Source organism: Pelodiscus sinensis, unplaced genomic scaffold (genome assembly GCF_049634645.1).
Source record: "Pelodiscus sinensis isolate JC-2024 unplaced genomic scaffold, ASM4963464v1 ctg92, whole genome shotgun sequence".
Classification (NCBI taxonomy): Eukaryota; Metazoa; Chordata; order Testudines; family Trionychidae; genus Pelodiscus; species Pelodiscus sinensis.
Window position 1 is genome coordinate 161,839 of NW_027465832.1, and position 16,674 is coordinate 178,512.

The following is a 16,674-nucleotide window of genomic DNA, read 5'->3' on the forward strand; positions in this document are numbered from 1 at the left end:
AGATGCATGTAGTGGAAATTCCCAGAGGCAGGTATAAATATGCAGGCCAGGATCAGGCTGGAGATAACAAGGTAAATTCAATCAGGGAGGATAAGGCCCACTTCTAGCAGCTGATCTGGAGGTGTGAATTCCAAGAGAGCAGAAGCTGCTTTTGTAGTTAGCGAGCCATTCACAGTCTGTGTTTAATCCAGAGTTGATTGTGTCAAACTTGAAGATGAACTGTAGCTCAGCAGTTTCTCTTTGAAGTCTGGTCCTGAAGTTTTTTTGCTGCAGGATGGCTACTTTTAGATCTGCAAGTGTGTGTCCAGGAAGATTGAAGTGTTCCCTACAGGTTTTTGTATGTTGCCATTCCTAATATCAGATTTGTGTCCATTGATTCTTTTACATAGGGACTGTCCTGTTTGGCCGATGTATATAGCAGTGGGGCATTGTTGGCACATGATGGCATATATTACGTTAGTAGATGTGCAGGAGAATGAACCAGTGACGGTATGGCTGATCTGGTTAGGTCCTGTGATGGTGTTTCTGGTGTATATATGTGGGCAGAGTTGGCACCGAGGTTTGTTGCAAGGATTGGTTCCTGAGTTCGAGTTATTATGGTGCGGTGTGTAGTTGCTGGTGAGAATATGCTTCAGGTTGGCGGGTTGTCTGTGGGCAAGGACCGGCCTACCTCCCAAGGCCTGTGAAAGCGAGGGATCATTGTCCAGGATGGGCTGAAGATCACTAATGATGCGTTGGAGAGGTTTTAGCTGAGGACTGTAGGTGATGGCCAGTGGTGTTCTGTTGGTTTCTTTCTTGGGCTTGTCCCGTAGCAGGAGGCTTCTGGGTACACGTCTGGCTCTGTCAATCTGTCTCCTCACTTCCTCGTGTGGGTATTGTAGTTTACAGAATGCTTGTTGAAGATCTTGTAGGTGTAGGTCTCTGTCTGAGGGGTTGGAGCATATGCGGTTGTACCTCAGTGCTTGGCTATAAACAATGGATCGTGTGGTGTGTCTGGGATGGAAGCTGGAGGCATGCAGGTAAGCATAGCGGTCGGTAGGCTTTCGGTATAGGGTGGTATTGATGTGACCGTCACTTATTTGCACCGTGGTGTCCAGGAAATGGACCTCCCGTGTAGACTGGTCCATGCTGAGGTTGATGGTGGGGTGGAAGCTGTTGAAATCCTGGTGAAATTCTTCCAGAGTCTCCTTCCCATGGGTCCAGATGATGAAGATGTCATCGATGTAGCTGTCACGTTGCTGGATCTTGAGGGGAGCAGCCAGATCACTGATGCACCCATAGGTGGGGGTGTTGGCCCCAAAAATGGTATAGAAGGGGGCCATGTGAGGTATTGAATAGAAGCTTATTATCTGATAATCCTATGTACGCTGTTCATGTGTTTGTATAATGTCTGTGTGTGCAATTATTAGCATGTACTTGTATGGACACTGAAGATTTCCCTGCATGTGGTTAAGCATTGGGCAGGGCCGAGCCTGTGGACATGCTAATTACCAAGGCCCTGTGGAACAATGGCTCTCAATGGGCCATGGACACACCCAAAGAATGGGGGCTGTCACCTGAGAGCAGCCAGCAGGGAACATACAGATTGGCCTCTGACCAGGTGACCTGCTACATACTAGAAGAGGCCAGGAAGGAGGTATAAAGAGGCCATGTGGTCGATGCCATTTTGTTCTCAGCTCAGCACTTCATCCCAGAGGCAGCACTGCAGGGATCGAAGAGCCCGGAAGACCTGTGAACCCATCCTGACCCTAGGATGTGTAACAAGAACTTTTAAACCAGCAGCTGTAACATCTCTGCTAGAGCCTGCATCGAAGATTGGGAGATTCGGTGCATGTAACGTACTATTCTTTAACAACCTGACTCTCATGCTTTTCTTTCTTGTGATAATAAACCTTTAGTTTTAGATTCTAAAGGATTGTCCCAGCGTGATTTGTGGGTAAGATCCAGAGGGTAAATTGACCAGGGATCTGTGGCTGGTTTCTTGGAACCAGACAGAACTTGTTCGGGGTAGGTGGGATTGGGTGCTAGGACCCCCCACCTGTGTATAGGCCCGGGGCCATCTGGGGCACGGATATTGCTGGGGTGTCGGAGGGGTTTTGCTCATGAGGCTTCAGGCAGGCTGCTGAAGTGCTCTGTGGGACTGGTTTGTGGCCTGTTTGGAGAGGTCACCAGTCTGGGGGCTGCAAGGAGCCCCGGATTTGAGCAATTCGCCCTGAGCGGACGCCCTCAGCTGTGCCCAGACACGGCCCGGTCGGTCACAGTAGCGTAGGTAGAGAAGGGGTGTAAGTGGACGAGAGCTGAGGAAGTGTTGTTCCAGGTCAGCCATAAAAATGTTGGCATATTGTGGGGCCATGCGGGTGCCCATAGCAGTGCCACTGGTCTGGAGGTATATATTGTCACCAAATCTGAAATAGTTGTGTGTGAGGATAAATTCACAGGCTACGTCTACACTGGCCCCTTTTCCGGAAGGGGCATGTAAATTTCAGCAGTCGTCGTAGGGAAATCCGCGGGGGATTTAAATATCCCCCGCGGCATTTAAATAAAAATGTCCGCCGCTTTTTTCCGGCTTTTAAAAAAGCCGGAAAAGAGCGTCTAGACTGGCCCCGATCCTCCGGAAAAAGTGCCCTTTTCCGGAGGCTCTTATTCCTACTTCAAAGTAAGAATAAGAGCCTCCGGAAAAGGGCACTTTTTCCGGAGGATCGGGGCCAGTCTAGACGCTCTTTTCCGGCTTTTTTAAAAGCCGGAAAAAAGCGGCGGACATTTTTATTTAAATGCCGCGGGGGATATTTAAATCCCCCGCGGATTTCCCTACGACGACTAGTGAAATTTACATGCCCCTTCCGGAAAAGGGGCCAGTGTAGACGTAGCCACAGAGTTCAGCCATCAGTTGTGCTGTGGCATCATCAGTGATGCACAGCCGAATAAAGGGGAATAATGACATCTCTGGATCTGCTGGCAATGCTCCTCCTAATGCATCCCAATATGCCATTAGCCTTCTTGGCTACCAGGGCACACTGTTGTCTCATATCCAGCTTCTCATCCACTGTAACCCCCAGGTCCTTTTCTGCAGAACTGCTACTTAGCTGGTTGGTCCCCAGCTTGTAACTATGCTTGGGAGTCTTCCGTCCCAAGTGCAGGACCCTGCACTTGTCCTTGTTGAACCTCATCAGATTTCTTGTGGCCCAATCCTCCAATTTGTCTAGACTCATAGACTCATAGACTCATAGACTTTAAGGTCAGAAGGGACCATTATGATCATCTAGTCTGACCCCCTGCACAGCGCAGGCCACAGAATCTCGCCCACCCCTCTTAGAATAATCCTCTCACCTATGTCTCAGATATTGAAGCCTTCAAATACTTTGAAGGCCCCAACATGCAGAGAGTCCTTCAGCTGTGATCTGTGCCCAATGCTACAGAGGAAGGCGAAAAACCTCCAGGGCCTCTGCCAATCTACCCTGGAGGAAAATTCCTTCCTGACCCCAAATATGGCGATCAGCTAAACCCTGAGCATGTGGGTAAGACTCACCAGCCAGACACCCAGAAAGTTCCCTATAATGAATGGTCAATTAGTTACCAAGATCATGTTATTTCATCCAACCATCCCCTTATCATAGAATCATAGAACTGGAAGAGACCTCAGAAGGTCGTCAAGTCCAGCCCTCCGCTCTAGGCAGGACCAATCCCATCTAAATCAACCCGGCCAGGGTTTTGTCAAGCCGAGACTTAAACACCTCTAGGGATGGAGACTCCACTACTTCCCTAGGTAACCCATTCCAATGCTTCACTACCCTCCTAGTAAAATAGTTTTTCCTAATATCCAATCTGGACCTCTCCCACCACAACTTGAGACCATTGCTCCTTGTTCTGCCATCTGTCACTACTGAGAACAGCCTCTCTCCATCCTCTTTGGAACCTCCCTTCAGGAATCATAGAATCATAGAATCATAGAATAATAGGACTGGAAGGGACCTCGAGAGGTCATCGAGTCCAGCCCCCCGCCCTCAAGGCAGGACCAAGCTCCACCTACACCATCCCTGACAGATGTCTATCTAACCTGTTCTTAAATATCTCCAGAGAGGGAGATTCCACCACCTCCCTTGGCAATTTATTCCAATATTTGACCACCCTGACAGTTAGGAATTTTTTCCTAATGTCCAATCTAAACCTCCCCTGCTGCACTTTAAGCCCATTACTCCTTGTCCTGTCCTCAGAAACCAAGAGGAACAAATTTTCGCCTTCCTCCTTGTGACACCCTTTTAGATATTTGAAAACCGCTATCATGTCCCCCCTTAATCTTCTTTTTTCCAAACTAAACAAGCCCAGTTCATGAAGCCTGGCTTCATAGGTCATGTTCTCTAGACCTCTAGAGACTCTTGTCGCTCTTCTCTGTACCCTTTCCAATTTCTCCACATCTTTCTTGAAATGTGGCGCCCAGAACTGGACACAGTACTCCAGCTGAGGCCTAACTAGTGCAGAGTAGAGCGGCAGAATGACTTCACGAGTTTTGCTTACAACACACCTGTTGATACAACCTAGAATCATATTTGCTTTTTTTGCAACAGCATCACACTGTTGACTCATATTCAACTTGTGGTCCACTATGACCCCTAGATCCCTTTCCGCCATGCTCCTTCCTAGACAGTCGCTTCCCATCTTGTATGTATGGAACTGATTGTTCCTTCCTAAGTGGAGCACTTTGCATTTCTCTTTATTAAACCTCATCCTGTTTACCTCTGACCATTTCTCTAACTTGCTAAGGTCATTTTGAATTATGTCCCTATCCTCCAAAGAAGTCGCAACCCCACCCAGTTTGGTATCATCTGCAAACTTAATAAGAGTACTCTCTATCCCAATATCTACATCATTGATGAAGATATTGAACAGTACGGGTCCCAAAACAGACCCTTGAGGAACTCCACTTGTTATCCCTTTCCAGCAGGATATAGAACCGTTAACAACAACTCTCTGACTACGGTTATCCAGCCAATTATGCACCCACCTTATCGTGGCCCTATCTAAGTTATATTTGCCTAGTTTATCAATAAGAATATCATGCGAGACCATATCAAATGCCTTACTAAAGTCTAGGTATATGACATCCACCGCTTCTCCCTTATCCACAAGGCTCGTTATCTTATCAAAGAAAGCTATCAGATTAGTTTGGCATGACTTGTTCTTCACAAACCCATGCTGGCTATTCCCTATCACTTTATTACTTTCCAAGTGTTTGCATACGATTTCCTTAATTACCTGCTCCATTATCTTCCCTGGGACAGACGTTAAACTGACCGGTCTATAATTTCCTGGGTTGTTCTTATTCCCCTTTTTATAGATGGGCACAATATTTGCCCTTTTCCAGTCTTCTGGAATCTCCCCTGTCTGCCATGATTTTTCAAAGATCATAGCTAAAGGCTCAGATACCTCCTCTATCAGCTCCTTGAGTATCCTGGGATGCATTTCATCAGGATCTGGTGACTTGCTGACATCTAACTTTCCTAAGTGATTTTTAACTTGTTCTTTGTGTATCCTATCTTCTAAACTTACCCTCTCTCTGCTTGTATTCACTACGTTAGGCACACCTCCAGACTTCTCGGTGAAGACTGAAACAAAGAAGTCATTGAGCATCTCCGCCATTTCCAAGTTCCCTGTTACTGCTTCTCCCTCCTCGCTAAGCAGTGGGCCTACCCTGTCCTTGGTCTTCCTCTTGCTTTTAATGTATTTATAAAAGGTCTTCTTGTTTCCCTTTATGCCTGTAGCTAGTTTGATCTCATTTTGTGCCTTTGCCTTTCTAATCTTGCCCCTGCATTCCCGTGTTGCTTGCCTATATTCATCCTTTGTTAGTTGTCCTAGTTTCCATTTTTTATATGACTCCTTTTTTATTTTGAGATCATGCAAGATCTCCTTGTTAAGCCAAGCTGGTCTTTTCAACAAAAATGTACACAAATATATCTGTCATTTGAGTATTGAGTACTGAAAAAGCTTAATTTAATGCTATTCATTGCTGTTAACCAATCATCTACAAGACAGAGGTACAACCAGACAATCATAGCAATTCAATGGAAGTATGTATGTTACCAGCTTTATTCTTGGCGAGTTTTTTGCTGCTTGCAGTTCCTGCCCCATAAGTCACTCCATCAATAATCACCAAAGCTCCAAAAGGCTCACTTGGGTTCTCTTAAAATAGGGGAGAGAAAAGCTTTTCAAAATTCCAATCTTTCAAAAATAAACACTTTAAAAACACACACACACTAAAAATAAAATAATCAAGAATATGTGACTGCCCCATACTTGGAGATTTGTTTTCTCCTTCATTTGACCCTCACGAGATCTGGAAAATAACTGTTCTATAAAAATTACTGCTCAGTTGTTTTATATATAAACATATGAATCTTTCCTCAGAAGGGAAATCTCAACCATGAAATCATCACTATCATATGTACGTGTTCAGAATTAAAATACTGTGACTGTAGTATACTGTGAACACTTTATTTGAAATTTCTGTCAATATTCAGGTTCTACATTCCATATAATGTTTTGGAGTCACTTAGGGTACGTCTACACTTGCACCCTAGTTCGAACTAGCAGTTCGAATTAGCGTTTTGCTATTTCAAAATAGTGCATCCACACTGAATGGACTCTGAATCGGAGTTAAGGCTGGCCGGAACCAGTTCCAGCAGGGCATCAGGTCAGGACTTAATGTGTGGGGCTGCTGCCTGAGGCTATCTGAGGTCTGTGCTTAAAGGGACCCGACCCCCCACCCCGGACAGACAATTCTCAGGTTTCCCTGCTTGCTTGTCTGCCTCGATGAGGGACAGCAAAGCACTCAGGACACCACATGGAATTCCCTCTCCAATAATACATGTGATGAGATGGAGTAAAGCGGAGGCAAGGAAGCTACGTATACCTTTGGGTAAGGGTGATTAGAGTGTGGCTGGACGAAGCAATGAAAACCTAGCAAATAGCCACAGAAGAGGTAAAAAAGTGTGATCTGCTAATTGTGTCACTTTTAGGTTGCCTTTGTTATATAATGTAATTTAACTCATTCAACCACAACCCTAAGGATGGATACTAAGGATAGTTGCTCCCCTGGATCTTTGTCCAACTTGGAGTCTCTCATGTGGCAGATAAACTACCTACATCAGTTTTCATTTCAGACTATGTTTCCAGCTCAGAGGTATATAGTAACACTGCTTCTGTAGTGCACACGCACACACCCAGGTAAGGGAGGGGTAAAGGATACAGAAGATTACGTTACTTTTGTTGTAAAAACTAGAATTTGGCCCACAGTATACTCTCAATGTGGACACAAGAACAAATGGATATAAGCTGGCTAGTAGGAAGTTTAGACTTGAGATTAGATGAAGGTTTCTAACCATTAGAAGAGTGAAGTTCTGGAACGGCCTTCCAAGGGAAGTAGTGGGGGCAAAAGATCTATCTGGTTTCAAGATTAAACTAGATGGGTTTATGAAGGGGATGGTTTGATGAGATAACATGATCTTGGTAACTAATTGACCATTATCAGTGGTAAATAGGTCAATGGAGGGATGATAGGAGTTACTATAGAGAACTTTCTGGGTGTCTGGCTGGTGAGTCTTGCCCACATGCTCAGGGTTTAGCTGATCGCCATATTTGGGGTCGGGAAGGAATTTTCCTCCAGGGTAGATTGGCAGAGACCCTGGAGGTTTTTCGCCTTCCTCTGTAGCATGGGGTACAGATCACAGCTGGAGGATTCTCTGCATCTTGGCGTCTTCAAAGTATTTGAAGGCTTCAATATCTGAGATATAGGTGAGAGGATTATTCTAGGAGGGGTGGGTGAGATTTTGTGGCCTGCGCTGTGCAGGGGGTCAGACTAGATGATCATAATGGTCCCTTCTGACCTTAAAGTCTATGAGTCTATGAGTAAGATGCTTACTAGGAAAGTCTCCATTTCTTGCTGCTTTTCAGAATCTCCAAAGCATTCAAATAAGTAAACAAAATTATTGTGTTGAAGTTAGAATTCATGCAAACTTACCACATTCAAAGAAATTGTAAACAGGGCGGACCTTTAGGACTCGTTGCATATATTCATGCAGTATGCAGACTTCAGACTTCCCATTGGGATTAATAACAAATTCTGGGAAAATAAAATAGTGATAGAGATGTAGCCGTGTTGGTCTGGTGTAGCTGAAACAAAATACAGGACTATGTAGCACTTTAAAGACTAACAAGATGGTTTATTAGATGATGAGCTTTCGTGGGCCAGACCCACTTCCTCAGATCAAATAATGGAAGAAAATAGTCACAACCATATATACCAAAGGATACAATTTAAAAAAAAATGAACACACATAAAAAGGACAAATCACATTACAGAACAGAGGGGGATGTGGGGGGGGGGGGAAGGAAGGTGAATGCCTGTTAGTTAATGATATTAGAGGTGGGGAAGGGGAAATGTCTGTGAGTTAATAGTATTAGAGGTGATAATTGGGGAAGCTATCTTTGTAATGGGTGAGATAATTGGAGTCTTTGTTAATTCCCCTGTGGAGAGTGTCGAATTTTAGCATGAATGCCAGTTCAGAGGATTCCCTTTCAAGTGCAGATTTGAATGTCTTCTGAAGTAGGATGGAGGTTAGCAGGTCATTCAGACAGTGTCCTTTCTGGTTGAAATGACAAGCAACTGTTGTCAAACTGTTGTCAAACAGTTGCTTGTCATTTCAACCAGAAAGGACACTGTCTGAATGACCTGCTAACCTGCATCCTACTTCAGAAGACATTCAAATCTGCACTTGAAAGGGAATCCTCTGAACTGGCATTCATGCTAAAATTCGACACTCTCCACAGGGGAATTAACAAAGACTCCAGTTATCTCACCCATTACAAAGATAGCTTCCCCAATTATCACCTCTAATACTATTAACTCACAGACATTTCCCCTTCCCCACCTCTAATATCATTAACTCACTGGCGTTCACCTTCCTTCCCCCCCCCCCACATCCCCCGTCTGTTCTGTAATGTGATTTGTCCTTTTCATGTGTGTTCATTTTTTTTTAAATTGTATCCTTTGGTATATATGGTTGTGACTATTTTCTTCCATTATTTGATCTGAGGAAGTGGGTCTGGCCCACGAAAGCTCATCATCTAATGAACCATCTTGTTAGTCTTTAAAGTGCTACATAGTCCTGTATTTTGTTTTGGGAAAATAAAGACATTTCATTTAAGTAATTCCAGTCCCTTGAAAAAACTGTCTTAAAAAAATCCCAAACTGCAAGCTACTAAGATTTAAAAAGCATGAATCTAATTATTATGATAAATGCACATTACTCAAACATGCATCACTAAAATTTCAGAGTCCATTTTTAAAGGCTTTTAAAACAATTACTAAGAAAATAAATCTCTGAACAAATTCTGTCAAGAGTGATAAATACATTATTTTAATGAGCCTACTAACGATTCACTTTGCTGCAGCCACTGATGTTTCCTGACATCCAAGCATAGAACCATAGAAATGCAGGGCTGAAAGGGACATTAAAAAAGCCGTAGACCAGTTTTTAAACTAGGAGATGGGGGAAAGCCGATTGGTGCGGAGAAGCACGTAAATCGGACGGAGACTTCTCTTAGGGTATGTCTACACTACAAAGTTAGTTCGAACTAACGGACATTAGTTCGAACTAATTTTCATAGGCGCTACACTAGCGCTCCGTTAGTTCGAATTTAATTCGAACTCACGGAGCGCTTAGTTCGAACTAGGTAATCCTCATTCCACGAGGATTAAGCCTAGTTCGAACTTACTAGTTCGAATTAAGGGCTGTGTAGCCCCTTAATTCGAACTAGTGGGAGGCTAGCCCTCCCCAGCTTTCCCTGGTGGCCACTCTGGCCAACACCAGGGAAACTCTACTGCCCCCCTCCCGGCCCCGGACCCCTTAAAGGGGCACGGGCTGGCTACGGTGCCCGTGCCAGGTGCAAGCCTGCCAGCACCCAGCCAGCAGACCCTGCACCTGGCACGGATCGAGCCACCCACCCGATGCCCCCCAGCCCTCCCCCTCTTCCCGGGACCAGGCTGGCAGCTCCCGGGAGCTTGCCCGGGACCGCAAGAGGCGGGCACCCGCCTGGTCTAGTGCGGACATCGTGGACCTCGTCCACGATCTCCGCACTAGGCACAGGAAAGTGGTCGGCTAGGGCAGGAGAGCTGCCAGCCTGGCCACCCAGAAGCAGGTTTGCATGAAAATCAAGGGGGTCCACTGAGACCCCCGACCCTGAGCCCTGAGCTTAGAATGGCCATACTGGGTCAGACCAAAGGTCCATCTAGCCCAGTAGCCTGTCTGCCGACAGCGGCCAACACCAGGTGCCCCGAAGGGGATGGACCGAAGACAATAACCAAGCCATTTGTCTCGTGCCATCCATCTCCAGCCTTCCACAAACAGAGGCCAGTGACACCATTTCTACCCCCTGGCTAATAGCATTCCATGGACCCAACCTCCATGAATTTATCTAATTTCTCTTTAAACTCTGTTCTAGTTGTAGCCTTCACAGCCTCCTGCAGCAAGGAGTTCCACAGGTTGACTATTTGCTTTGTGAAGAAGAACTTTCTGTTATTACTTTGAAGCCTGCTACCCATTCATTACATTTGGTGTCCTCTAGTCCTTCTATTATGGGAACTAATGAAGAACTTTTCTTTATGCACCCTCTCCACACCACTCGTGCTTTTATAGACCTCTATCCTGTCCCCCCTCCGTCTCCTCTTTTCTAAGCTGAAAAGGCCCAGTCTCTTTAGCCTCTCTTCATATGGGACCTGTTCCAAACCCCTGATCATTTTAGTTGCCCTCCCCGCTCCCACCCTCTTTCTTCCCCTCTCCCACCTCCTTTTCCCAGTCTCCCCGAGCTTTTTTCAATAAAGAGAGTTTCTATTTTTGAACACACGTGTCCTTTATTTTGTACATCAGGAAGGGAGGGGTAAGTGGAAGGAGGTGAGGGAGGAATGGGGTATGAGCCCCCGATGGGGAGGACTGGGGTGGCTCTGCGGGCTCCTCGGGGTGGAAGCTCTCCTGCAGCCCCCCGATTGACCCCCCCCCCCCAGATGGCAGCCTGTGGCAAGTGCAGCTGGGCTGATGGCCGAGTGCTGTGATGTACCGAGTGTGGGCACTCAGGGCACTCCAAGCCAGGACTGCTTTGCAAGCGGGGCACCCCTGAGAACTGTCTGTCCGGGGTGGGGGTCGGGTCCCTTTAAGCACAGCCCTCGGCTAGCCTGAGACAGCAGCTCCACGCTCTAACTCCTAATCTGATGCCCTGCCGGCACTGCTTCCGGCCAGCCTTAACCTCAGTTCAGGGTCCACTCTGTGTGGACATTCTAGTTCGAATTAGCAAAACGCTAATTCGAACTAGTTTTTAGGTCTAGATGCACTAGTTTGAATTAGCTTAGTTCGAATTAACTAATTCGAATTAAGTTAGTTCGAATTAGCGCTGTAGTGTAGACATACCCTAAAAGTTTAGTGTTCGTGTTGTTGTTATTACAAATTTTACAAGTGTTGCCGTCTATGATAATCTTTGGACAATGTTGTATGCAGTTAATTATTCTTAAAATGTAATTACTTTGTTGTGTAAAAAACATAGTGGCGTCTTTTTACAGCACATGGCCCCACCCCTTCCAGGTCAGCCCATGGCCACTTCCAAAATTTGTGAAGTGGCCCCCTGTGACGGGGAAAGCATACCCTGCACTGAGGAAAGGGGGGGCTAAGACTCTGTGGGTGGAGGAAGTCCCTCCCCTTCACCCAGACTAGGCATGCTCCAAGTGCGGGAGCAGTATAAAAGGCAGCAGAGCAGCTCAGGCTGGGCTGGCCAGCAAAGGAGAAGGACCTCTCGCCAGAGCTCCTGAACTGCTTCAGCCAGCCAGCCACCCCAGTGGTGAGAACTGGAGACAGCCACAACGCAACCCCCATGGAACTCCAGGGAGAAGTGGCTGCCGGAGAGCCGGAAGACCCAGCTCCCACGTGGGACATTGATCCAAACAAAGTGGTAGGAAGTAACCCAGGGAGGGTGCAGGAGCGGTCTCTCCCACCCAGGTATCCTTGGCATGTTTCGGCCGGATTTCCTGCTGAGAGAGTGGCAGACCGTGCTGCTGCTCACAGGGCCCTGGGTTGGGACCTGGTGGAGCAGGGTGGCCCTGGGTCCCCCTACCAGGGCGTTAGCCCCCAACTGCATTGACTCTAGCCAGTAGGACTTAGTGCCCTGGACTGAGGGCTATATACTGACTCTAGCCACAGGGCCATGCTGCCCGGCAAGCAGGGCCGCTTAGGGATTCGGGGTTACCCAGACTGGGGAAGTTTAGTGTGTTATAGAGATGGCCGACTGCCTTGCGGCCAAAGAGGCGGTGTCCGCACCCCAGAGTGCGGTCACCCCAGTGACACTGAGTGCGTGCGCCGCCACACCCCCCTTCAAAAATTATCGCCCACCTCTGTGCTAGAGTAACATTGACAGCACCAGTTGCAGGAGCACTGAAGACATTCGTGATGCCTAGGAGGTCCTTTGTAACAACCCTGGCATCATCCCCACTTCCACTATCTGTAAAAGGGAAACCTCAGTGTACAGTGTTGACAGACTCAGAGGTTCAGCTGCCTGCCCAGGCAACAGGGCTATTAAAGCCACAGCCCTGATAAAGTTGGTTTAGGTTGGAACAAAGGTAGAGGAGATCCGTTACTGACTGAGACACTGCTCACACTAAGGATGTTAAGGACTAGTCGACTATCCGATAAGCAAATGCTTATCGGATAGTCGAGTTGACTAGTCGATTTCCACACACACACCCCTTGCTGCCTCTATCCTTGGCCTCTGATGATAGGAGAAGAAGCAATGGGCTTACATTGCAGCAAGGGAGGTTTAGGTTGGACATTAGGAAAAACTTCCTGTCATGGTGGTTAAACACTGGAATAAATTGCCTAAGGGGGTTGTGGAATCTTCATCACTGGAAATATTCAAGAGCAGGTTAGACAGACACCTGTCAGGAATGAAATAGACAGTACTGGGTCCTGCCATGAGGGCAGAGGACTGGACTTGATGACCTCTCGAGGTCCCTTCCAGTCCTAGTATTCTATGATACTGCTAGGGAGAGAAAAATCTTCCAGCTGTCATATGCTCACAGAGTGAGCACACTTGATCGGAATTGACATAGAATCATAGAATAATAGGACTGGAAGGGACCTCAAGAGGTCATCGAGTCCAGCCCCCCCGCCCTCAAGGCAGGACCAAGCTCCACCTACACCATCCCTGACAGATGTCTATCTAACCTGTTCTTAAATATCTCCAGAGAGGGAGATTCCACCACCTCCCTTGGCAATTTATTCCAATATTTGACCACCCTGACAGTTAGGAATTTTTTCCTAATGTCCAATCTAAACCTCCCCTGCTGCACTTTAAGCCCATTACTCCTTGTCCTGTCCTCAGAAACCAAGAGGAACAAATTTTCTCCTTCCTCCTTGTGACACCCTTTTAGATATTTGAAAACCGCTATCATGTCCCCCCTTAATCTTCTTTTTTCCAAACTAAACAAGCCCAGTTCATGAAGCCTGGCTTCATAGGTCATGTTCTCTAGACCTTTAATCATTCTTGTCGCTCTTCTCTGTACCCTTTCCAATTTCTCCACATCTTCCTTGAAATGTGGCGCCCAGAACTGGACACAGTACTCCAGCTGAGGCCTAACTAGTGCAGAGTAGAGCGGCAGAATGACTTCACTATTCTTTAGAACTTTCTGCTCAGTGTGACACAAACGTAAATTGCAAAATAAATATCAGTACACCAACATACCATAAGACCATTATAAACCTAGAGGAGTGGAAAATGAATGATTGTAATTCATCCTTAAGATTTTTCTTTTTTTGCTCAAACACCCGTAGCTAGTTATTCTTAAACCTGCTTAAAAAACATCCTTGTCATTAATGAACACTTTTTCCTTGACTGTAGTAAGTACAAAATCAGAAGCAAGCCTATAAACTTCCAGTGCTTCCTCAAATCATGGGATCACAGGGTACGTCTAGACTACAGGCTTTTGTCGACAGATAGGGTGTGTCTAGACTACAGGGTTTTGTCGACAAAAGTCCACTTTTGTCGACAAAACTATACCTGCGTCCACACTGCCTTTGAGTTATGTCGACATAACGTCGACAAAACTCAGCAGTTTTGTCGAAGGCTGTAAACCTCATTCTACGAGGAATAACGCCTTTTGTCGACAGAGTTCTGTCGATAGAAGGCATTATTGCATCTACACTGACCTTTGCGTCCACACTGTTATGTCGACAAAGTGGCTTGCTTTGTCGACAGACCTGGATGTAGTCTAGACGCTCTTTGTCGACAAAGCAAGCCGCTTTGTCAACATGACAGTATAGACGCAAAGGACAGTGTAGATGCAATAACGCCTTCTGTCGACAGAACTCTGTCGACAAAAGGCGTTATTCCTCATAGAATGAGGTTTACAGCCTTCGACAAAACTGCTGAGTTCTGTCAACGTTATGTCGATGGAACTCAGCGGCAGTGTAGACGCAGGTATAGTTTTGTCGACAAAAGTGGACTTTTGTCGACAAAACCCTGTAGTCTAGACACGCCCATATAGAAATCACTTTATATAATTTTTTTAGTCAAATTTAATACTGAAACCAGGGATGTGAAAGTGTAACCATGTAAACGGTTAACTGATGATCCTGGTCTCATCAGTTAACATTCATGGTTTCACACAGGCTCCTGATATGCACTGGGAGACAGCTTAAAAACCAGCTCCTGGTGCACACCGGTTCCCAGGGAGACGCCTGCCGCCCCGAAAATAACCGCTGAAATTTTCAGTGGTTACACAATCACTTAATAACACACATTTTAACATCGCTAACTGGAACATGAAAAACTTCAAAAAGTCTAATTCCAACTAGATTAAGCTTACCTTTCTTTGTAGGTACATCTCGCACAGACAAGGTAATGAGTTTCTGATTGGCTGGCAGAATAGGCCGCTCAGACTCTGCCTGCTTCCGCTTCATTTCACGGTTGAACTGTCGTCTCTCAGCCCAGGTTCTGAATTTTTTTACAGTAACTTGTTCAAAATCAAAACGCTTTTCAAGATAGTGTCTAAAATCCTCAAGGTCTATGAAAAATAAACAAATTCAATTATTCCTATACTTGTCCAGGCAAGAGAGCCACCTGTGGACTCCCAAGGGCAAGATTAATTACATGCAATTTGTACAGTTACTCATTCTTGTCTTATTACATGTGCAACTGTTGTACCTTTGCCAAAAAGACTAACCTTCCATTGTGTCCAACACTTAATATATCTTCAATGACAGTGCAGTTTTGTTGGTTCCCAAGGCTTTACAAATTCTTAAAACAATTTCTGCACTTATCTCTATTATATTTATTAAAATCTATTTTAAAAAGTAAAAACAATTTTAAGCACAGTCCTTTTTAAAAAGATGTGTTTTACAAAATCTTCAACGCAGAGCACACCAAGCAGCCTCAGGCCTAGCCCTCCCCCCACAGTGGTGTGAGAAGTCACAAGCTTCCCTTATGCTGAATAACCTCCCACTGGGCTAGCCAACAGGAGGGGTTACACATGGAAACTCAGGATGTAAACCTGCATGCTGTTGGGCTGTTTGTGAGGAACCTGGGTTGTGAGCTACAGCAGCAAATCATGGAGAGACACCCCAGGTTGCAGGGCATGGATGACAGCCCCTCACTGGTCTGGACTGCACCCAGAATGTCATATATGTACCTCAGTTTACCTCCATATTTTCATCCTAAATACATGGAAGGAGGCTGATAGGGAGAACCAGCAGAAAAACAAAATAAGGACAAAAAATGAGATACCTCCAGAGAGAATACCAGTGGTCCTTAAGGGAAGGGGGGGGGGGGGGAGAAAGGGAGTAGGCTATTAATTGGGAAATGCTCACCACTCTGACTCCTGCAATAATTTATTTTCTTGAGGGCAGAGTCTAGGGACACTAAACTGCTTTCCTAGAAAGGAAGGAGGAGAGCTGGAAGAGAGACGCTGACAGAGAGATTCAGAGAATGCTGCAATTCATAATACCACTACCACCTACCTCTTTTATAACATTTTTCATCCATATATAACTTTACAAAGGAAGTCAGTATCATTATCCTCCTTTTTACACAGGTGACTTGACTTGCCCAAGGTTACTAGTGCCCTGAGCCCCAGTCCAGCATTTTAACCATTGGGCTGGGTGGAACTTATTAAAAAATTTAATGAAAAGGAAAAAAATGTAGGCAAGGCCTTGGCATACAGGCCTTTTGTTCTTTTAACTCTGAATGAATAAACAGAGTGGCTATGTCTAGACTGGCCCCTTCTTCGGAAGAGGCATGCTAATTTCGAACTTTGGAATAGGGAAATCCGCGGGGGATTTAAATATCCCCCGCGGGATTTAACTAAACATGGCCACCGCTTTTTTTCCGGCTTGGGGAAAAGCCGGAAAAGAGCGTCCAGACTGGCGCGATCCTCCGGAATAAAGCCCTATTCCGGAGGATCTCTTATTCCTACTTTCAAGAACGCCTATTCCTACTTTCAAGAACGCCTTCGAAAAAAGGCATTCTTGACTGCAAACAGGGCTTTTTCGAAAGAGAGCATCCAGACTGCCTGGGTGCTTTCTTTCGAAAAAGCGGCTTGCTTTTTCAAAAGAACTGCTTGCAGTCTAGACGCTCTTTTTCGAAAGA

General features: G+C 45.8%; 1 protein-coding gene across 5 annotated transcripts in view; it reads right to left on the bottom strand.

Moving 5' to 3' along the window:
* LOC102445971 (microprocessor complex subunit DGCR8-like) overlaps positions 1–16,674 on the bottom strand; it is a 137,171-nt gene that overhangs the window by 40,693 nt on the left and 79,804 nt on the right. For all 5 annotated transcript variants that reach the window (XM_075914703.1, XM_075914702.1, XM_075914704.1 and 2 more), the window contains 3 exons: positions 14,897–15,094; positions 8,012–8,113; positions 6,076–6,174 (listed from right to left, as the gene is read on the bottom strand). In XM_075914703.1, the coding sequence (XP_075770818.1) occupies positions 6,076–6,174; positions 8,012–8,113; positions 14,897–15,094 (399 nt within the window). The remainder of the gene's footprint in view (positions 1–6,075; positions 6,175–8,011; positions 8,114–14,896; positions 15,095–16,674) is intronic.